The sequence below is a fragment of the Loxodonta africana genome, chromosome 15, assembly GCF_030014295.1.
Source record: "Loxodonta africana isolate mLoxAfr1 chromosome 15, mLoxAfr1.hap2, whole genome shotgun sequence".
Classification (NCBI taxonomy): Eukaryota; Metazoa; Chordata; class Mammalia; order Proboscidea; family Elephantidae; genus Loxodonta; species Loxodonta africana.
Genome location: NC_087356.1, coordinates 55,054,892 through 55,078,236, shown reverse-complemented (window position 1 = coordinate 55,078,236; position 23,345 = coordinate 55,054,892). Strand labels below are relative to the sequence as shown.

General features: G+C 45.9%; 2 protein-coding genes across 4 annotated transcripts in view; one reads left to right on the top strand and one right to left on the bottom strand.

Annotated features, from left to right (window-relative positions):
- The window catches only part of TMEM45B (transmembrane protein 45B), a 48,796-nt gene extending 45,008 nt beyond the window's left edge, over window positions 1–3,788 (top strand). Inside the window, exons 4-6 of the mRNA XM_003417412.4 lie at window positions 505–689; window positions 1,756–1,901; window positions 3,039–3,788. Of these exons, the coding sequence (XP_003417460.1) occupies window positions 505–689; window positions 1,756–1,901; window positions 3,039–3,150 (443 nt within the window). The 3' untranslated portion in view covers window positions 3,151–3,788. The remainder of the gene's footprint in view (window positions 1–504; window positions 690–1,755; window positions 1,902–3,038) is intronic.
- Window positions 683–23,345, bottom strand: part of NFRKB (nuclear factor related to kappaB binding protein) — a 56,065-nt gene continuing 33,402 nt past the window's right edge. For 2 of the 3 annotated variants that reach the window (XM_064268861.1, XM_064268863.1), the window contains exons 16-27: window positions 22,748–22,808; window positions 22,264–22,438; window positions 21,192–21,298; window positions 20,421–20,544; window positions 20,128–20,207; window positions 19,736–19,956; window positions 19,373–19,643; window positions 18,318–18,527; window positions 14,462–15,229; window positions 8,604–8,710; window positions 7,653–7,788; window positions 1,895–7,531 (exon numbers count right to left, since the gene is read on the bottom strand). In XM_064268861.1, the coding sequence (XP_064124931.1) occupies window positions 7,406–7,531; window positions 7,653–7,788; window positions 8,604–8,710; window positions 14,462–15,229; window positions 18,318–18,527; window positions 19,373–19,643; window positions 19,736–19,956; window positions 20,128–20,207; window positions 20,421–20,544; window positions 21,192–21,298; window positions 22,264–22,438; window positions 22,748–22,808 (2,386 nt within the window). In that variant the 3' untranslated portion in view covers window positions 1,895–7,405. Of the gene's footprint in view, window positions 7,532–7,652; window positions 7,789–8,603; window positions 8,711–14,461; window positions 15,230–18,317; window positions 18,528–19,372; window positions 19,644–19,735; window positions 19,957–20,127; window positions 20,208–20,420; window positions 20,545–21,191; window positions 21,299–22,263; window positions 22,439–22,747; window positions 22,809–23,345 lie in introns of all 3 variants that reach the window. The other variant, XM_064268862.1, reaches the window with a different exon arrangement.

The window sequence follows — 23,345 nt, the reverse complement described above, 5'->3', positions numbered from 1 at the left end:
GATTAGCTGAAAGCCACCAGGCAGAGGACAAATGGCTATGGTTAGCTCAGAGACTGCATTCCATCCTCTACCTTGGAGTGTACTCAACCGTTAGGACCAATCTCCCGATACAGCTCACATTAGCTGAAATGCCTTTTGTAATCCAACAAGCTCTCTCTGTGCCTCAGGAAGAGGTAATAAAAGAAGGCTGAATAAGGGTAAAACTGCATTTCAAGTATGTATGTACATACACGTACAATAAAGAATTTTTGTCATAAATCAGCATGTTTCACCTACTCATCCTTTATTGAACCCTACCATGGCTTCTATAAGATTAAAAGAAAAAAAAAAATACACGTGAAATAAACTTAGTCTGCATCTGTTTGCTGCCCTGTTTTGTAAATTGACTTCCCAAGTGTCGAAAAATCTAGCCTTGAGACAGATGTGGGAGGAAATTCTAATAGAAAGAGTGAATCCTTTGAAGTCCAAGTGAATTGCTGATGGCTGTAATTTGGTTTGTGGCAGGTTTTCTCTTCTACTACCATGTTCACAACCGACCCCCACTGGACCAGCACATCCACTCCCTCCTGCTGTTTGCTGTGTTTGGTGGGGCCATCAGTGTCTCCCTGGAGGTGATCCTTCGGGACAATATTGTGCTGGAGCTTTTCCGAACCAGTCTCATTATTCTTCAGGGCACCTGGTTCTGGCAGGTGATTATTGAAGCCAATGCTCCACACACTGCATGGACTAAGGGGGTCCTACCGAGCATGTCCAAGAGGAGTCCTGAAAATGTGGCACTCACATACGCTTATGCGTTTAAATAGTCACCTTTCTCCGCGGGCCCACCCCCGGACCTGTGTAATTTTACCCACTAATATTCTGCTGATGCCTTAGCCAGCAAGAATCTGTGGAACACACATAGCTAGCAGATCAAATATTTTCCCAGGCCATGCTCCTGAGGTAATACCTTTTTGCAATTTCCACTTGTAAACTGTTCCCCTAAAGATTTTTTTTTTTTTTTTTTGAATAAGCCTATACTAAAACCAGAATCTACTTTCCTAATTGAAAAGGCCTTCCCAACTAAGAAACTGTCAGAAATTGGGGGAAACTGTTGTTAGGTGCCATCGATTCCGACCCATGTGACACCGTACGACTGCCCCATGGGGTTTTCTTGGCTGTAACCTTTAGGGAAGCAGACTGCCACATCTCTCTGCAGAGCCACTGGGTACGTTCCAACCGCCAACCTTTCAGTTAGCAGGCAAGGACTTAACCATTGCACCACCTGGGCTTCTAAAAAGTAATACAGGGGGCACGTGGATCTGCACCAGGGACCTCTTGATGTGCAGTCAAATGCTCTACCACTGACCTATACCCCCACTGGAGGAGACTAAGGAGACATTTATGACTAAATGTGACATGGTATCCTGGATTGTATCCTGGGACAGATACATTAGTGGAAAAACTGGTGGAATCAGAATAGCATGTGGTTTAGTTAGTAATGTTGCACGGATGTTTATTTCACAGTTTTGATCAATCTACCATGGTTATGTAAGATGCTAACATTAGGGCAAGTTTGCTGAAAAGTATAGGATCTCTCCCTACTATCTTTACAACTCCTCTGAAAATCTATTACAAAATAAAATGTTTGAAGAAAGAAACAAAAAAGCCTTCCCATGCTAAGAGAAGTGTGGGGGGTGACAGTGGGGAATGTAACTCTGGTGGCCACAGGAAGGCTATGTTGTTCCACAAGACCAACTTCTCCTTGTATTCCACCAGATTGGGTTTGTGCTGTTTCCACCTTTTGGAACACCTGAATGGGACCAGAAAGATCATGAAAATATCATGTTCATCACCATGTGCTACTGCTGGCACTACCTGGCCGCCATCTGCATCGTGGCCATCAACTACTCTCTCGTGTACTGGTATGTCTGAGGGAAGACGCGTGGAAAGCCTCCTCCTCCTCACCAGCCCCACCAACAAAACTCATCACAGTTGTATCCCCGGTGGCACACCTGTTATAACTGAGCAGTGCCAACTATCTGCAAGTCCTGTGCAAGGTACCCTGCACCTGCAGGGTAGGTATTACTACCCTAATTGGCGAATGAGGCTCTGAGAAGTTAAATAACTTGTCCAGATCACAGTACCGTGGTAGATTCCAGCTTCACAGGCAGTTCTGGCTGATTTTAAGCCTGTGATGTCACAGGAACTTGTAACTTAGGCATCAGTACTGCTCTGTCATCCTCTCATTTGGGACCCATCACCTTACTTCTGGGCTTCCCCTGCCAACTTCCTAGAGCTGCTGTAACCATCAAATACACCATAGCAGAAAGTTCTCATCAGGTATACACATTATAACAGCTCATAATTACTATGCACATCTGAGTTCCCGGCAGAGGTAAGCCCTTAAACTGTATTACCACATTTGATCCTTATCACTTCACGAAGTACGGTCTGTTCCCGCGTTTTATATAGACGAGGAAACCAAGGCTTCAGAAGGTTTAGTAACTTATCATGGTTACACAACTGGTAATTGCAGAGCCCATCTTTAATCGCAGTGCTAAGGTAACTTTCAGCACATGGCATTACTGGTTTTCTTGCTGTCGTAGTTGCCCCTAACTTTTTTTCCAGTTTCTTATTTCCCTAGACCCAAAGCAGGTAACTTCCCTAGAAAAGTACTGTGCAGATCCAATAGGAGGGAGCTGGAGGTTATAGTTTCAGTTCTGCTGCCTGGTCACGACCAAAACAAACAAAAAATCAAACCCACTGCCGTCAAGTCAATTCCAACTCACAGCGACCTTATAGGACAGAACGGAACTACCCCACAGGGTTTCCAAGGTGCAACTGGTGGATGTGAACTGTCTGAATTATGACATTAACTAACTGTAGTCACAAGTCCCTTAATCTACTGGATACAATGACAGGTATCATCTGAGCAGTCAGATATGTAACCAAGTAATCATATTACTTGATAGAGATATGAAGATGCTTTAAAAACAGCCCCGGGTAAGGGAACAGGGGATTCTTCTGGCTGACTGAATTTGCTTGTTTTCCTGTTGCAGCCTTTTGACTCGGCTAAAGAGATATAGAAACGGAGAAGTCATTGGGATCCAGAAGCTGAAGTCAGGTCACACTTGCCACACTGCCCTCCTGGACGGCTCAGACGAGGAATGAGATGAGGGGACAAGCAGGGGTGATGTCCAACTGCCTGTGTGGGTGTGGTACCCTGCATACAGAAAACCCAGGTCCCACCCATAAGCGGCAAGCTTCATTTGTGTCCCCGTGTGACGAGAGATCAGACTCTTGAGCATTTCAGAGCAGGAAGTGGTCTCATGGATGAACTCTGGGTATGAATGCAGCAGCGCAACTTACTGCTTCTGGTAACTTCTTCCTTTCCTCTCAAGAAAGCGGGTACTTTCTTATTAGAAAGACATTAGAATGTTTAAGTGAAGGACAGTGACTTCATTTTACAGACACAATTCTAACTTGTATATTTTTTAAAGTGACATCATTCACAAGATTTGGTCTTTTAAATATTACTTGCTAAACATATCTGAACTAATCATAATAATCAGACATACCAAAGGACTGTACTACCACTGTTGGTAAGTCATGGAATCAGGCTGTGGGTGATTCTTTGAGCTGGAACTCAGATGTTCTGACTTCTTGAAGGTGCCCCAATGGAGGGTGCTGACAGGAAGTGTGTAAAATGAGTAGGTAAGAAAACTGTCAGGTTATGGAAGGCCTTGAATCTGATACAGATGAAAGTAATGCATGAATGCTGACATGGAATACAAAGTCTTCACGCTCTAGTCTTGGTTCTGGATCTGTTCTTTTTCACTTTAACTTCCTTCAACAAATGTTTATTAAACATCTGCTCTGCACCAGCACTGCAATAGTATTAGGTAGGGATCAAGGAGACATTTGCTCAGTACAAGGCTCACGATCTAATGGGAGCAATGGCCAGCAAGCAGGTATACACAGTGTACGTGGTGCTGAAAGGGGTACGTGCAAACTGCAACGGGAGTCGGAGAGGGGGAGAGATGGGGAGTTGGCACATTCCAGGTAAAGAATAGTATATACAAAGGCAACGAAGAATAGAGTTCAGAAAAAGTTCTACAAGCTAACGAAGTAGGTTAGGGCAAATCTGAAGGGTCTTATAGACCAAATAATACCTTTTTATTTATGTAGCATTTTCCAGACTTTGAGATGCACCATATCTCATGGGATTCTCACAACCGCCTGTATTTTAAGTATATGAGGTTCTTTGGAAAGGCTGACTGGCCTAAGGTCACACAGCTAGTAAGTGACAAAACCAGTATTCAGTGTGACTCACCAGCCTGCAACTTCATACAAACAAGGCAGAGATGGCTTACGTGAAGCACGGCACACTCTTTGGAAGATACACTATAATTACACGAAAGGTAACCTCCCATGGTTAGTCAGCATTCAGAGTTCAGGGATTAAGGAGGAGCTGCTTAAAAATACTGGTTTAGTTATGAGGGATGAAGGGCTCCTGGGACACCTTTCGGGATCTACATTGGTTTGCAAGCTGAGTAGGAAACGAAGCATTCATTCCACAAGTACTGGAGGACCTAGTATTGACAATTACTATGTCCCTCATATAAAATGTGTTCTTTCCTTAGGGACTGGAGGTAGGAAGGAGAAACCTATTCCCTGTTTTACTCTCAAGGAAAAGATCTCCATCCTAGATAAAAGGACAGGATATTTTAAGGAAATGTAGTATTTTCTCCAAAGTGAGGATGTGATGGGCAGATGTAAAATATTACATTTATTTTGATGCCTCGCTCAGAGCATAACGTGGTACACTTCCGTGGAAGTGATCCACTCCAGCCTAAGTATAACCTCAGATGTGGTAGTACTGCACAAACCCACCCCAATGCCATCACCAAATCCAGTCACAGATACACATTCTGAATGGTTTTACCAATCTCTGCCAAGCACAGGTTCAGAGACTCAATGGCTACCACCCAGGAGATCTTCTGGAACTGTTTCCCCCAAACACCCGCCCCAGCTGCTACACCTAGGAGATCCCTGGAGTCTGCATCCTAAGGAACCATGTTCAGTGCAAATACTGGTAATGTCACCTTGAACAATCCCAACAGGGAGTTTCTCATTCTACAACATCCCGGTGACAAGATGGATCAGGTCAGGATTACAATCACACTTGTTAGGGCATAGATCCTACATCTGCATCCTGCAGAACACACCAGTATTTTACGCCCCTACTCTGTTTCACACCTGTGTGCACAAAGGAGCTGAGCAGAGTCAGGTGACGTCAATAAGGAAAAGCTTGGGGGTAGGGTTGAGGCTAAACGCTGGAGCTATTTTTGTGAAATCATTCGTAAATTCTGAAGGGCTCTGTTTGTAACCAGCAGTAAATACCTGAGACAAGATCTCTCAAATTTCTACTTTTTTCTTATTGAGAAACTGTCACATGGACTATCTACATGAAATCTGACTCTAAGCAATAACAATGATATGTAAACATCAGTTTTATAAAACACAAATGCATGCTCCTTTACGCGGTTAACAGACCCGTGTTTCCTTTCACTGCAGTCCTGACCTCTCACCGTGAAACTACTCAGTACATTCTGTGCCAGCCCTCTACTTGGCCATCAAAAGCTCAATCTTAGCCAGTTCACCACTGCTCTCTATAATGGAGACTTTCCATTCCTAACTCTGGGTCTTCCCCAAGCCTCATCTGACCCCTCACAGCCATCATCTAACAAGACAGTGACAGAGAACTGGACTTAGAGTCAGAAGACTGGATTTACATTTTGGTTCTCTTTGACTTCCACTCTGACTCGTTTTCTCAGAATTACAACGGGGATGATGACTTCTGTTTTACAGAACTGCTATGAGAATGAGATGTCTGTAAAACCACTCTGTATCCACCAATCCACTCTCTCCTCTGCATCTTGCCTGATCCACCTTCAGCCCCCTACCCTACCTCAACCATCTCCATTCTCGTCCTCCACGTCTACTTCCTTAGCCAGAGCCCATCAATGATAATCACTCATTTTCCACAGATTAAGGATACTTTTTTGATTATCTGGGTACTTTCAAAAGAGACGGAGAAGCCCCTATCACTGCAAAAAAGCTTTACCCCCACCTCTGCCCCAATACAAAAGAGGCCTGTATTTTTAACAACCAGTGGTTTACTTATTACATCATCCTGAGCACTGCCTGTTGCTTGATGGAGGCTGAGGCAAGGTGTGGAACTGCCAGGACTAAATGACTCACAAATCCAGAATGACCTCTTTGGACACTGGCGCCACCTGGCAGGGCGAGCCCTGGCCCCGTGTACCCCCAACTCTCTTCCTGCCACCTTTGTACTAGGGCAGGAGTCAGCAAGCTTTTTCTCACAGGCCAGGTAAATATTTTAGGCTTAAGTGCCATACGGTCTCCATCACAACTACACTTACCTCTGCGGAACTCGACATCAGCCACAGATAATATGTAAACAAATGCGTCTGGCTGTGTTCTAATCAAACTTTATTTACAAAAATAAGTGGCCGGCCCACAGGGCACAGTTCGCTTGAGCCCAGCTCTGGGGCAAAGCAGAATGTACAACCTCCAAAAGGCAGCAAAGTCTGTACTGCAGAAGCAGCATGGCTGCAGCACCCCTACTCTGTCTACCTGGCTCTGGACTTGAGCATCAACAGCCTTGGTGAGGAGGACAAAGTCGGCAGGTAAACACACGTACCACAGTCAAGATCCCAACACCCCATGCTGCAACAGGCAGCGTCAAACAAATTCCATTTTAGGGAACCGGCACCACTTCACTCTGTTTCCTCCCCATCTTACAGCCTCTCATTTGCTGTGTAGCTAACAAGTCAGCCACCAACTTAGTAAGGATCTTGCTGTTCTCTCATTCTGGTCAAAAGAATAAGTAATCAGCTTAGAGGGGCTAAAGCTCAAGTTTCTATTTGATAAAGATGTACAATAGGTTCTTTAAAAAATAAGTTACAGAAAACTTTCTGGGCACAAAGCTCACATCCAGACCGCCAGTCATGGAGCAGACCAGAAAACAGAAAACACGATCTCCACGTAGGAGGCTTACTCACTGCATATGCAGTCTGCAGCTGGTGAGCCTTCCCAGATGTCCCACTCGCTGGAAAACCCTTGGGCTTGGGGGGCCCAGCTGAGACCCCATGCAAATCTAATGCAGAATCTCCTCCTGATCAGTGTGGGGCAGACCCTGGAACCCTGGCTGACCCTTGCTCAGCATGCTGCACTGCGGGGTGTGGCTGCAGAACTGAGGCCACTGTTGCCATCACCCCACTATGTGTCCTCCTTAAACAGACACACTTAGAGGAACGATGCAACCTCCCTGCCCCCGGGCCTTTCAGCTAGAAGCACAGACCAGGTGTGGTCTCTTTGGGAAGCCCTTTCTTTCTCATCATCACTGTTGTTCAGGCGCCTGTTTAGGAGATGGAGCTGTGGTCACAACAACAGTGGAGACTGCTTTGGAGGAACCAGAAGCTGTTCCCTGCTGGAGATGGGATGCTGGAACAGTCTGGATCCGCACCTGTTTGCAAAGAGAGAATGTCTGATCAGCAGACTGCAAAATTCAAGTCATGCATCAATGAAGAAGAGCAGAAGGAAGAGACGGAAGACTGGTACGGCCTGTAGTTTGTCCTGGGCCTTACCTGTGTGGCCTGACCCTGCTGCTGAAGCTGCTGCAGCTGCTGAGCAGTGAGGAAACTGACAGGCTTATTGCCAGCAATAAGCTTGGTGCCCGCCGGCATGGTAGTCAGGATGATGTTTCGGCCCAGCCCACTGATGCTGTGGAAGGAAAGCAGGGGTCACGTATGACAAGAGGATGCGTATCTCTGACTCAAAAGGAGGCTGTGCACCAAGAGACAACGGGGAGATGTCTGGAGCCTCGTGAAAATTTCAGCATTCTGGACTCAAGTGGAAACCAGCTGATGAGACCATCTTTCTTTCAGTTTCTATGCCTCCCATGGCAGAAGAAAAAAGCGGGTCCAGAAGCTCCCAGGGCTCTGGATAAATGGCCCCAGCCGCCACACCTCCTTAACTGTCCCAGAGACGTCTGTGCTCCTAACAAGACACCCTCCCCAAAACAGCCTCGTCACACAAGCTGCCTCGAGACCATAGGGCTGATTTTATCCTGCTCTTTTGATCTCTGTTTAAGTCAGGCCCACAGGAAGCCCAGAGTCCCAAGTCTGCCCTCATCTAGCAAATGATCACACCATCCGGCTCAAATGCCAGAGCAAAGCCTTCCCTCAGCATCACACCTGAAATGGCCATCTCTAGCCCCATTTTACCTCCCTGCTCCCACCCCTGCTTTGATTTTCTCCACAGTACGTGGCATCATCCAATCTAGTATGTATTAGACTTTCTTAGTTCTCTCCTCCTCAACAACGTAAGCTTGGCTACAGCGTGGGTTTTTGTGTTTTAGTCACTGCTGCATGCCCAGCACCTGGCACAGTCCAAGGTGCTCAGCACTGCTGAGGAGCACTAAAAGGCGCCACACTGGGGAAGGCCCCGGAAGCCTGCTGTCTTCCCACTCCATGGCAGACACAGAGACAGGGCAGCTCTCTCACCTGGGTGCCTCCTCACTACTCCGCAGCACTTACTTGGCTCCAAGGTTGCCTTTGATGATGGGGGCCGTGACCACATTTTTCCCCTTCATAGGCTGGCTAATCACAGAAAGTGGAACGGTGATCCGTGTGGGCAGCTTCCCCTAAAGAGAAAGAGCAATCAGGTCTCATGGAACCCAAGGAAAAAAGGGAAACCACCAAGTGTTACCTGCAGGGCTACAAGAACTGAGAAGCAAGCACAGCCGATCAGATGCTTTTATCCCTACACCCTCCAGGGTCCCCATATTCCTGAGGTTTGGGCCTATCAGCCCTCACAAAAGTGCACATATGTTCTCGTTAAAAGATTACAGATTGTAGTCAGGTATCATTTGATCTGTTATCCTCTTTCATGCCACATACGGAGCAGCCACATACAATCTCTGTCATCACAATCAGGTAAGGTGTGTCCCTAAATCGCAAAGTACTGTATTTCTACACAAATAATGCACACCTTCTAAGTTTATGTGCCAACCGCTTATGAAAATACCTCACGGCGGGGGGGGGGAGGGGGTGGTTAGCAAACAAACATAGAAGGGATGCGTTATTTGTGTAAAAATATGGCATATACTCAGTTAATCATGGTACCAGACCCTAAGATCCTCAGAGAATAGGGTCGTATTCATCTCTGTATCCCCCCCTCCGCCACCATGGCACACACAGTAACTATGTGGAGAAATAAACGTAAGGAAGGGCAGAGGAATGCAGAGTTAATACAGTAACTGTCTACCTACTGCTCCCGCGGAATGCAGGCTGGGTGGCAGGAACAACAGGGCGCATTTGACTAGGAAAAGGTCACATGCCCCAGGTGCTTTCCATTTCTCCCAGAGATAAGAGAGGTGAGTTAGGGGACACTAATAATAAACTCAACCAGGTGAAAAGTCCAGCCCCCAAATTAATAAGGCCCAAGAACAACAACAACAAATTAGAGACCCAGGGTCCTTCGGGGGCCCTGATGGCACAGTAGTTAAGAGCTATGCCTGCTAAACAAAAGGTCAGCAGTTTGAATCCACCAGCCACTCCCTGGAAACCCTACGGGGCAATTCTACTCTGTCCTATAGGGTTGCTATGAGTCAGAATTGACTTGAAGGCAACGGGTTTGGTTTTTTGATTTAGGGTCCTTTGGGATCTGGGGTGGCTAAGATTAAGTCACTGTATCACCTGTGTTCAGGCTGCCTGGTTTTTAATGCTTACTGGTAATAAAATGCATGCATTTGGGTATACAGTAAAATCTTATGTAAATCTGGTTTAAAAAATAATTCAAAAGAGGGGTTAACAGGATGCTAAGACAAGACACCGACATTTCTATGGGCCGGCTAGTTCTAAGTGGTGAGGCGCTCAACAGCAAACCTGGTCTGGGGTCCCTGCACCCATCTCTAGACCGTTTACCTGCAGTGTGTAGCCCACTAGAAAGCATTTACAGAGGTCAATAGGCAGCACGGTACCTCAAGATGGTGCTTCCAAATGGATTTACTTATGGGTTTATTCTCTCCTTGCTTAAGAATGCTTACTTGTTTAAAACATTCCAGACCACCAGTACACCAACTGGAACCGTCCTGTCAAGAACTAGCCAAACTAGTTGAGTAGAGAAGGGGAAAAGCACCAGCCAATACTTCCTGCTCCACCAAATGCCTCTGCTTATATTACCTAAGCCTGATTAGAATACGGTAGATGCCACTAGGGGGAACAGGATTCAAAAGACACAAAAAGACAAAGTAAGCAGTTTCCTTGCCTCCTTATTCTGACTTCTGTGATACAGGAGCCTAAATAAATATTTCCTTTTAAATCACACAGTACTTCAGATTTTTTTTTTTTTGCTAATATGTATGTCCTTTTTTCCTTCATCACTCGGGGATTTATCCCAAATTACTGAGGTTTTACTATATACTTTGATTAGAAAAGTAAAACTATATTTTACACTGTCCACATGAACTCTGATCCTCAGAACGGTGCACCTTACTCACCTAGAGGTCACTTGAAAGAATATATACACACGCTTCTAGAAACACACCTGCATTGACATGGGGATTTGGTTTATGGTAAATGTGGCATTTCAAGTTACCGAGGAAGGGATCAACTAGTCAACTATGCTGGAATAATATGAAAATATGAAGTTAGATCCCTACTTACACCATTCACAAAAACACATTTCAAATGGATTAGCAATTATAGTGTTTTTTTTTTTTTTTTTTTTACTCTGAAAGTATTCGATTATTTTGACAACACTGTGGTAAGAAAGACGCAAGGCAGACAACTAGAAACCATAAAAGAAAACACTGCCAGATCTGACTGGATAAAACTGTGAATACCTACAGCACAAAAGTCTCCAGATTCAAGGCTGAAAGACTACCGTATTTTTACAACACACAAATAAGCCATGCTTCTAAGTCTGTTTGCCAACCTAGCCCACCCCCATGAGGTATTTCTGTATCCGCGCTATGTTCAGTTTTTTTTTTTTTTTACAGCAATGTGTAAAAAAATTAGCGTAGCGCAAATTATGAAACTACCTCCTGGAGGGGGGGTGGGGGTACAGCTGGCAAACAAACTTAGAATGTCCACGTTATTTGCATAAAATGCAGTATTGACAGGTTGGGAGGAAATATTTTTACATGAATCAAGAATTAACTCCAAAAGATATAAAAGGCCCCTTTGAACAATAAGGAAAAGATATAAAAGGCAATTCACCACTGGAGAGACTATGCCAACAGCCAGTATGAATAGGAGAACAGGTGCTCCACACCACCTGGGTAACCAGGGAAATGAAAGGAAAAAGAAATCCCTCTTGACTAGTTAAGACAGGTGTATAAGGTTAAAGAGACTGGTGACACTAGATGTCAATTTGGGCATGGGGGAAGCACAAAATAAGCCAGTGGCAGTGGAAGCTGGTGTGGTCTTTCCGGTGGCACCCTAAGGGCCCATCCTAGGAATTTGTGCTTCAGAAATATTTAAGCACGTACAAAGGACATTCACAGATTCCTAACAGTGAGATGTGTCCTCTCACAGCAGAATGGTCAGAGCACATTCCTCCTGTGGATTACTATGTTGTTAGTTGTTTTAGAAACATGTAAGCATGTACAAGGACCTTCACTGACGGCTAACAGTGAGATGTACCCTCTCACAGAAGAATGGTCAGAGCACATCCCTCCTGTGGATTACTACATTGTTAGCTGCTCTGAGTCAACTCCAACTGATGGCTACCCCATGTGTTAGAGCAGGACTACCCCATAGGGTTTTCTGGCTGTAATCTTTACAGAAGCAGACTGCCAGGCCTATCTTCTGTGGTACCACTTGGTGGATTCAAACCACCTACCTTTAAGTTAGCAGTGGAGTGCAAACCATCTGCCTATAAACCAAAAACCAAACCCAGTGCCATCGAGTCAATTCCAACTCATAGCGACCCTATAGGATAGAGCAGAACTGCCCCATAGAGTTTCCAAGGAACGCCTGGTGGATTCGAACAGCCAACCCTTTGGTTAGCAGCCGTAGCACTTAACCACTATGCTGCCAGGGTTTCCATCTGTCTATAGTACCGCTAAAAAGAAGAGTCAGTAGCTGTGTATGCCCTAGAAAATATCCCCAAAACACAGAGTGAGTAAACTCTCTCACGTGTATTTTTTAAAAACTATGTGTATATGTATGAAAATGCTCAGGAAAAGGAGTGGAATGATGAATGCCAAATTACTAACAGTAATCAGCCCTCAGGAAGGGAGAAGTGGAGGGTGGTGAAAGAAATATTTTCCCTGAATGTACTTCTATGCAAGCATTACCCTTTTATAAATTTCAGAAGAAAACAATAGAGTCTGTTTGAGTCAAAATGGGGTGACTTCTCTGAAATGAGAAGTTTCCTAGTTCTCAGGGAGTCTCTCAAGTGACGGGAGTTAAACAGCCTTAAGAGGCTTCCTAAACAACAAAAAGAAAAAACGATCCAGTCATAAAATGTGCAAAGGACACGAACAGACACCTCACAAAGAGGACACTGAGGTGGCCAAAAAGTACACGTAAAGATGCTTGTGGTCATTAGCCATTAGAAAGATAGAAATCAAAACTACAATGAGATACCACCTCACCCCTGCAAGAATGGCACTGATCAAAAAACAAAAAAACAGTAAATGCTGGTGAGGTTGTGGGGAGATTAGGACTCTTATACACTGCTGGAAGAAATGTAAAATGATACAACCACTAGGGAAAATGATATGGCACTTCCTTAAAAAGCCAGAAACAGAAATACCACATGAGCTAGTAATCCCACTCCTGGGGATATATCCTAGAGAAATAAGAACCATCACACAAATAAACATATGCACACCCATGTTCACTGTAGCATTATTTGCAACAGCAAAAAAGATGGAAACAACCTAAGTGCCCATCAACTGACAGACAAACTATGGCACATACACACAATGGACTACTAAGCAACAATAAAGAATAATCATGAATCTGCATAACTTCTCATCCACGTTGTGAGATCTTTCACGGATTCATCATTATTCAACATGAAGGACATTATGCTGAGTGAAGTCAGTCAATCACAAAAGGACAAATACTGTATGAGACCACTACCATAAAAAGTCAAGAAAAGGTTTACACACAGAAAGAAACAATCTTTGCTGGTTACCGGGGGGAAGGAGGGTGGAGGGAAAGTCTACTAGATAGTAGACAAGTGTTAACTTTGGTGAAAGGAAAGGCAACACACAACGCAGGGGAAGTCAGTACAACTTGACCAAAGCGAAGGAAGACACGGAGAGGAACACACACACACAAAAAGGCAACCACAGTAAAGACTATAACATATACAATCCTACAACAACAGTAAAAACAATTCCACGAACAGATACATGTATGCTGAACAGAGGTAGGAAGGAATATAGGCGCACACTGACGGACACAACCAAGTTCGGCTGTGGATATTTTTATAAACGTTATTTGTATATGTGGTGTATATATTCATATATATATTAGAGCACACAGTGGGCACAGTCATGGAAGCTTCTTAGACACAACCAAACACCTCTTGGGACTAAGTTGCTGAAGCTGAGGGCTAGGGACCATGGTCTTAGTGGACATCTAGGTCAATTAGCACAACATAGTTCATAAAGACAATGTTCTACATCCTACTTTGGTGAGTAGTGTCTGGGGTTAAAAGCTCGCGAGCAGCCATCCAAGATACATCTATTGGTTTTGTCCCATCCAGAGCAAAGGAAAATGAAGAAAACCAAACACACAAAGAAGCAGGTAGTCCAAAGGACTAATGGACCACATGAACCACAACCTCCAGTAGCCTGAGAACAAAAAAACTAGATAGTGCCTGGCTACCACCACTGACTGTTCTGATGAGGATCACAGTAGAGAGTCGTGGACAGAGCAGGAGAAAAATGTAGAACAAAATCTAAATTCACAAAAAAGACCAGAATTACTGGTCTAACAGCCTGAAGGAACACCCAAGCCTATGGCCCCTAAACACCCTTCTAACTCAGAACTGAAGCCATTCTCGAAGTTCACTTCTCAGTCAAATATTAGACAGGTTTATAAAACCAAAGGTAACACTCATGAGGAATGTGCTCCTTAGATGAAGTACATGAGACCAAATGAACAACACCTGCCCAAAAGAAACGCTGAGAAGGCAGGAAGGGACAGGAAAACTGGACGAATGGAAGCAGGAAACCTGGGGTGGAAAGGGGAAGAGTGCTGACATATTTCAGGGATTGCAATCGATGTCACAAAACAATCTGTATATGAATTACTGAACGGGAAACTGATCTGCTCTGTAAACTTCACCTAAAGCACAATAAAACATCAAAAAAAAAAAAAAAGACACTTCCTAGACAGAGGGGCTATTCCTGACCACTAGTGTTACTCACAGCCTGGGACGTGGACACAACTGTGGTGCTAACCGGGACCTGTCGCACAGCGGGGCCTCCTGTCCCAATGCTGAGAGGGGTGCTTGCAGCCCCAGATGCCACTGCCACAGTCTTGGACACGGCCGCGTTCATACTGGGCAAGGACACTGCAGAAGTATGCACAGATCCAGACCCGCTGGCCACCGAGGACCCCTGCTTGGCGTGGGCTGCAACAGTGATGGTCTGGCCTGCTGTGGGAGGCATCATCCCCAGGCCCTGCACAATGCGGATGGTGGCAGCCGGTTTTGCTTCTGAAGAGGCCACTGTGTTCTTCCCCTTCTGGTCGGCCACACTCACACCAAGTGCTGGCATCAAGCGAAAAGCTGAGCTAGAGCCTTCTGCTGGCTTGAGGTCAGGAGTCACCTTGACCACGGTGGTGCCTGTTGGAGTGGATGAAGGGGCACTGGCTGAACTGGCCTTGACAGGGCTCTCAGTTGCGTGGACTGGGTTGGAGGTGACATGTAAGGTAGCAGAGATGCCTTTGCCCGCAGTGCTGCTCCCTGTCCCGAAGAGGTCCTGGGTCAGTTTGACTGTGGTAACCTGGGACTTCGCCAATGTGGCCATCATGTCCGGAGTGATTCGCAGGACTGTCTGGCCTTTGGCATCTGTGGTGATGGAAGAGGGTGGCAGACGCAGCACGTCCTTGCCCTGGATACGGAAGTTGGCGGCTGCAAGAGGAATGCTGTTGCCTGTCTGGGGCTTCACGCCAAGCTGCCCGGTGACGGCCACCTGGAGGGGAAGGAACAGCACTGATGAAGGTGGACACAGCAGTAAGCTGGCTGCTGTGGTTAGGTGCTGTTGAGTCAGTTTCGACTCACAGCGACCCCGAAGGACAGAGCAGAACTGCCCCATAGGGTTTCCAAGGAGCGGCTGGTGGATTCAAACTGCCAACTTTTTGGTTGGCAGCCTGAGCTCTTAACCACTATGCCACCAGTATTATTAGGCAAACCTCCACTTCATGGGTAAAGTGTTTCTGTTTAACTTTCAATTAGAAAAACTGTAAATATTCAGAAAAGTAGAGAAGAACATAATAAACCCACGTTTTTTGTTTTTTTTTTCTTTTTTACCCATCACCCAGACCCAAGAGTGATGGTTCTGCCAATCTTGTTTTATCTTTCTTTCCCATTTGGGAGGAGAGGAGGAGGAGAGAGGAACTGGGATATTAAAGTAAATCCAAGATAAATCATTCCATTAATCGATACTTCTGTACACATTTGCAACCTGAAAAAGAACTTTTTGAAAAACATAATCAAAATGTTATGGCGAATACCAAACAAAATTAACTACCTTGATACCACATAATAATCCGTATATATCCACATTTCCCTAACTACCTCAAAAGTGTCTATTTCCAACTAGCACAATCCCCAGTTTGAGAGTGGTGGTATGATAGTAAGAACATGGACTTTGGGACGAGACATCTGGGTCATGTACCAAATCCACAACTGATTCACTCCCATCTAAGGCCAATCCACTCATGCAGCCCTTCTAGCCCCATCTGTTGCATGATCAGTTTTCTCCTCTGTATGGGATAACCACCATCAGAATGCAAACATGTTATGACATTCCCATCCTAAGAAAACAGCAAACTCCACACCTCCCTCCACCTAGAGCCCCAGCTCTCTGCTCCCTTCAAAAGAAAAATCCCTCTAAAATTACCTCTGCTGTCTCTACTTCCTCACCTTGCATTCTCTTTTGAACCCAACCCCAGGAAGCCACCAATCCACTGGAACCAGCTGTCAAGTTCACCAACTACCTATTGCCAATGAATGGTCAATTCTTAAGCCTCATCTTACACAAATTTTCACTGCTCTTGATACAGTTGCTGACCCCCTCCTTCATGAAAACACTTCTCTCTCAGTCTCCAATCCTCTACGTTTCAATGTTTCCTTCTACCTTAGTAAATGATGTCACTATCTACCCAGTTACACAAGGCAAAAACCATGGAGTCATTCTCAACTTCCTACTCTCAGACCCTTCTTTCATGATCAAGCCACCAGAAAGCCACCAGAAAATAACACTGACTTGATCTTCTGACTACTTCCAGAATCCCACACTTGTCATCACCTCCAATGGCTACTCGCACTGAACTAAGCCAGCATCACCTCTTACCTGGATTTCTACAACTGCCTCCTTCCTGGCTTCCCTGCTTCCATTCTCGTCCCCTACACAGCAGCCAGATCACATCATGCTGGCTCCCAGTCTTCCCACAGCTCCCCATCGCATTTAAATGGAAAAGTCCTCAGCAGGCCCAACACAAGCCTCCACATAATTTAAGAATGGGCAACCTCTCTGGACCTCATCTCCTGACACTCTCACACCTGCTCACTAAGCTTCAGCCACAAATTTGGGCTTCCCTGTCGTTCCTCTCACACACCATACTCCTGACTTGCAGCATTTCCCCTTGTCACCCCAATACTGCCAACACTCTACCCAGAGATGATCATGACATGGCATATTTTACTTTACTGAGATCTCTACTCAAATGCCATCTTCTCAGAGAGACCTTCTCTGGCCACCCCAGCTAAATGAGCACCCACCATTCTCTACCACTTACCCTGTTTACTGAATTTCACAGCACTCATTACTATCTGACATTTAAGTATTTGTCTGTCTTGTAACCCCATTAGAATATAAGCTCCACGACAGCAGCCACTTAGCCTAACACACCACTGCACCCTGGCACACAGAACTGTACCTGACACACATCAGGCATTCAGTAAATACTTAACGGAAGACTAAAAGATGGTACGTTACCTTTCTGTGTCTCCATTTCCACACTGGCAAAATGGGGATAATGAAAGTGTCTACCCGCCCCCGCCACAGGACAAATGGCCCATGCGAAACACAGCCTCTTCTAGCCTGAGGCCAGAAGAACTAGATGGTGCCTGGATACCACTTACAGTTCTGACCAGGGACACAACAGAAGATCCCAGTTAGAATGGGGAAAAAAACATAGAACAAAATTCAAATTCATAAAAAAGATCAGGCTTATTGGACTGACAGAACTAGAGGCACCCCTGAGACTACCGCCCTAAGACACCCTTTTAACCTGGAACTGAAGCCACTCCTGGAGGTCACCTTTTAGCCAAATCATGGATTGGCCTATAAAATAAACAATAACACCTGTGAGGAATGTGCTCCTTTAAACAACCACCTTACACAAGACCAGGTAGTCAACATTTACCCAGATGCACAGATGAGAAGCCAAGGAGGGGCAGGAAAACTGGATGGATGGAAACAGGTGGACAGGGTGGGAATGCGAGAGGGCTGACAGACTGAAGGGACTGTAACCAATGTCACAGAACACGCTGTGCTTGAATTGCTGAATGGTAAACTAGTTTGAAAGTGTAAATCTTCACCTAAAACACAACACAATATTTTTTAAAAATGAGTGTCCACCCCACAGTTTTAAAAGAGTTAAATTATTTAACATCTCAAAGGCCTCCACAGCGTACAGATACACAGTATGCACTCCTGGCAGTGCTAGTTGCTATTCTGCCTAACACTTCTTTGAAGTTTAATGGTTACCTGGTCATATCCACACCAAGGAAGTACAGATATACTCTACTTTTACTTTTGTACTCTCACAGTCTACTCCAAATCTAGAACCTTATATGGAAAGAAACAGAGGAAATCTCTTAAGCATCTACGAAGCTTGCATTGGCCTTGCTGGAAACACACCTGAAATACCTATAAATCAAGGATCAGAGATCACAAATGTTTTCCATGGGCACCATTTTTTCAGGACACATCCATCCGACTGTCCTTTGCTCTAGGACAAAGCAGTCAGACCCTCCCAGCAGAGTCCACCTACCTGCTTGATAATGTTCTGCCCTGTGACGTTTTGAATGACAGCTGCTGTCGAAGAACTTGGAGTTGAGCTTCCAGAACTGGTGGCTGGCTTGCTCACAGGGCTGGCGGTGGCGGTGAGACCTGTCACTGTGAGCCCCGTCTGCCCAGCTCCAGGCCGCTGCACAGTGGCTGCGGTGGCCTGGGCTTTGACTGGAACACTGGCCATCACCGTCTAGTTCAGAACATGAGGGCAGGACTCTGATTAGACACTGAAGAGAAGATCAACAGAATCTCTACCCCTTCTGAAAGCACTTCTAATTCCAGCTGGGCATCTTCCAGGCAATTCAATTAACCTACCAGTGCCTAAGGTTCACTGCTCTCTAAAGCGGGCAGTGCACATTTCTTGTATTTGTGTGAACGTCTGAACTTTCAGAATGCTTTCACATGTAGGGGAGCCCCGGTGGCATAGCTGTTAAAGTGTTTGAGGGCTAACCAAAAGGTCGGTGATTCACCAGCTGCTCCACAAAAGACAGACGTGGCAGCCCGCTTTTGTAGAGACGTACAGCCTTGGAAACTCCAGGGCACAGTTGTACTCTGTCTTACAGGGTCACTATGAGTTCGAATCGACCCGACGGCGGTAGGTTTCACTGACATGTAACATCTCATTATACCCCTGCCTATGCACTGAACACAACTATTACTGTGATTCTCCTTTTACAGCAAAGGAGACGAAGGTGAAAAGGGTACGAATGTTTTCTAGAATGACACAACCAGTTGCTGGCATGGCTAGGAAGGGAGACACAATGGAAAAAGGCTGAGATTTAGAATGACCAAGTCTGGATTTAATTCCCACCTCCTGACGTGACCCTGGGTAAACCACTACACCTCTCTGAAGCTCTGACTCCCAATACATAAAAAGCAGTATGTGAAAACGCCTACCCAGGTCTGAGCATTAGATGAGTTACTGTGATCAGCGTCATCATCAATAACAATCACCTCAGAACCCGCCCGCTGGAATCATGAGACCATCTCCGGGTCCACTCTCCCTGCTTCCCAATGACCTTCAGCTCCCATTACCTGGGGGACGACTTTGGTCTGTGCAGCAGTGGCTGGAACCCGGATCTGAGGTCCTGCTGGCATCTGTGGCAGTGTCTGTGTGGACCCTGCTGACTGCTGGGTAACAGCAGGAAGGCCAGACTGGGCCACCACGCGCACCTGGGGCAGTCCAGCAGAGCTGGACTGGCTCATGACGCGGGCGGTGGCCTGGGAAGCTGGTGGAGTCTGGCTGGAGGGTGGGGAAAGCATTGTTCCCAGCTGAGGCATTGTTGGTGACGACACCAGAAGGACACTGAGGAAAATCAGGGGAAAACAAAGAGCTCAGGACCTGCCTACAAAGAGACTTTGGAGGGAAAGAGCTGGGGAGGAAGCAGAGAAGCTCACCTGGAGCTAGATTTAGCTGGCTCTGAGCAGGTACTAGGGGCACTTTTGTTCACCGACGAGATAGGTGGAGGGGAGATAGGGGTCGCAGGCAAGGCTGGAGTGGTGGGGGTCACAGGGGTGACAGGGGTGGGCGGCATGCTGGAGTCACTGAGGCTCAGCTGGCTCTGCTCTGAAGGGCCACTGCCAAGGACCTTGACTGAAGCCTCCTTGCTGCTGGACTTCTACAGATGAAGGTAAAGCAAATACACAGGCAGGTTTCATTAAGGTTCCACTGAAGAAGGGCACGGCCCCTGCAGTTTCTGATGCACTGAGGGGGTGAGAGTCAGGGATCTACTCCTAGTTATCACCATCCCAGAGGTTGCTGGGACAGATGCTCTGATGAGGTCACTTACCACCTTGGAGGGGGGCTTGGGTTTTTGCTGAAGGGCTTTCCTGGCTTTGGCTGCAGCTGCTTGTGCCTGGTGAATCCGCTCTGTAAACAAGAGTAGTAAGCTTCAGCAACAGCACTCTAAAGGGAGTGGCTCCATTAAAACCCAGGCCTCGCTAGTGGCCTCACTAGCAGGCTGATTCCTGCCCCTGCAAGCCTCTCCTGCCTGAACGCCAACGAAGAAAATAGCAGAACTGGGGCAAAACGACAGCGCAGCCCCACTCTGGCTTGCCACGCTGCCCCAGGGGCCTCACGCACCAAACTCTTCCTCGCTGCGGTCACGGTGCAGATAGATCCACAGCTTGCGCCCGATGTCGTACTTCACACACGGGTCTTTCTCATAATGAAGCCGGTCCAGGGCACCACTCACCACCGTGTTCACCTGAAGACCAGGAGAAAGATCAACAGGAGACAAGTAAGACCCAGATAACAAGGTATTTGTTTTTTTTAATACATAATTTTATTTATTTTGTTGTTGAGAATATACACAGCAAAACACACACACAAGTTATCTGGACACTGGCAAGAAGCCACAGCTGGTAGAGAGATTATATCCCAGCCTGGCTGTAGCACTCCCGGTGGCTCACTACAGACTCCCGAGACACTGGTTTGTTTTCAGCATCATGGACACTGTGCACTAAGTAACTGGCCAGTCATCCCTTCAGTGTAAGCTAAAGGAGAGCTCAGCACCAAATTCGTGGTTCATTCACAAGTATTTCACGTCACTGCTCTATGCATTTGTCAAGATATCCTCTTTTTTCCTTCCTCATGGAAACCCTGATCAAGTGCTACAGCTGCTAACCAAAGGGTTGGCAGTTTGAATCCGCCAGGCGCTCCTTGGAAACTCTACGGGGCAGTTCTACTCTGTCCTATAGGGTCACTATGAGTTGGAATCGACTCGATGGCACTGGGTTTGGTTTTTTTTTATTGGGTTTATTTAAAACTTTGTTCTATGTTACATTTGCTCATAAAAAAAAGCTTCCTAAATCCATCTGGAACAAAGCAGAAAAAATCTCTTCCCCATCCTACCTGAGTGCTGGTGACATCTGGTGCAAGAAATTGGGAGTCCTTGAGCAATTCGCAAATCTCTGCCCGTGTGCCTTCTCCATTAGGCAGCCGAGCTGCAGCATCCCGAACTGACAAAAGCAAAAGACGGAAAGTCCAAGAGGCAAGCAGGGCTTCTACTGAGGGATGGTGCCCCTTTCCTTCTGGTGGTTGGTTTGAGGCTCCCTGCACCTACGCTTTCTCTACCTTACCAAGGCTCAGCATTAGGTGGACACTGCCCCCTGGTGGCTGACAGCTCTGCCTCTAGAGTTTCCTGTACATTCTTCACACTTTCAGGGAAGAGGGATTCCATGAACACCTCAGAATTAAGTGGGTCCGTGAACTTGGGTGAGAAAAAAATTACATGTTTAACTGAAATTTAGCGCCTCCTTTAATTAAGAACAAAAGTAACGAATCACAATATACTGGCAGTGCCCAGGATGCTGTAAAAGAAATCGCAGATATTTTCATATCACATTATACTAGCACAGACAACTCAAAACATCACTCAGTCATCACTATCGGGAAACTATAAGGGTTGTAAGACCTGCTGCTAGAGCTTGTCATTTAATATGATAAAAAAGCACATATATTTCTGTATCGTAAATTTGTGTTAATATTCTGATAACAGTCTCAACATGATGGGCTTCTTCTGTAACTATGCCTTTTATTTTACGCATTTTAAATGCATAATTCTGAGAAGTGATCCACAGGTTTCACCAGATGTCAAAGGACTTCATGGCACAAAAAAATGTCAAGAAACCCCCTGTTTAAAGGAGTGAGATCCTGGAGGAAGCAAATTCCTACACTTAAGCTAAAACTAGCCATTCTGTGAACAATTCCTGAATTAAAATGAATGTAAACCCAGACTTCAGGGAAAACAAACACCGATTCCTGGAATAAATCTTGGGGGCTAGACATTCCCCACCACCTCCCAAGCTACAAAGCTTCCAAAAGCTATACCTGACCCTCAGAAGCCCCCCTATATAAAAAGCAAAAACAAAATGCTCTTGGGGTTAAGAAAAGGAATCCCTGGCAATAAGCACAGGACACCTACCAAGAGACAAAATGGTGACATAGGCGGGCCGGTCAGAACGCAGCAGCGAGTGCTCACGGGCTTTGTTGAGGGAGGTCTCCTTGTCAAACACACCCTTCACGGGCCCCACCACGGACTCGAAGCCGTGCATGCGAAAGGTGAACGCCTTATGGGGCTGGCTGTATCTGTAGCGCTCCTACCAAGAGAAAAGAGAGACGGCTCCTAAGTCAGAATCAGTGGGGTGCCCGCCAGTTCCCCTACAATAAGGGGATCTACCCCGAGGGAGAGGGTGATCCTCAGAGCCCCAGTCACTGAGCAAAATGATAAGAAGGTGAATATAAGCTGATTCTGCTATCCTGGGAGAAAAGACCATCAAAGCATCTGTCATTCCCCTTCCACCCCCCACACACAATCCCGACCAACAGAATCTCTAAGGGATTTCCATCAAGAACCCATACCCAAGGAGAATCAGGCCTCACTACACTGGGTTCTAGGTATTTCTTACCTGCTCCTGAAAAACCCGTTTCTCCTCCCCTGTGCTGGGCCGTACCACATAGTCAGTTCTTCTGGAACATAAAGAAGTTTGTACCAATTTTGAGGGATAGCAGGTGATTTCACCCCTTTTCCAGCACCCAGAACCGTTACTCGAAATGTGTCCATTCCCTTCGCACCACGAAAAATGTCCCCTCATGAGTATTCCTAATTCTTGCAAAGGTCAAAAGTCCACTTTCCAGCTCTACCAAGTAACTCCTGTCAGTGTTCCCAAATTGTGTGATTCTCAGAAAGTCAAAAAAGTATTGAGTAGATGGGAAAGAGGCTGACATTTTTAACTGCTGTTTCCAATACCACCATGAAAGGAGCCTAACCTAAAGGCGGCAAGAAAGTCATAGCTGGAGGAACATGGGTGTTAGGTGACAAGGGTGGCTTTTCTGCCTTCTAGCCGGAAACTGAATTCCACAACCCTACTTTTTTACTCTTAGACAGTGGTTCTTCTACATTTAGGGACAGATGTTGGATTTTTATGCTGCTGTTTAGAAATCTAACTCAGGAACCATTGTTGCCAGGTGCCATCGTGTTGGTTGACTTATAGCGACCCCATAAGA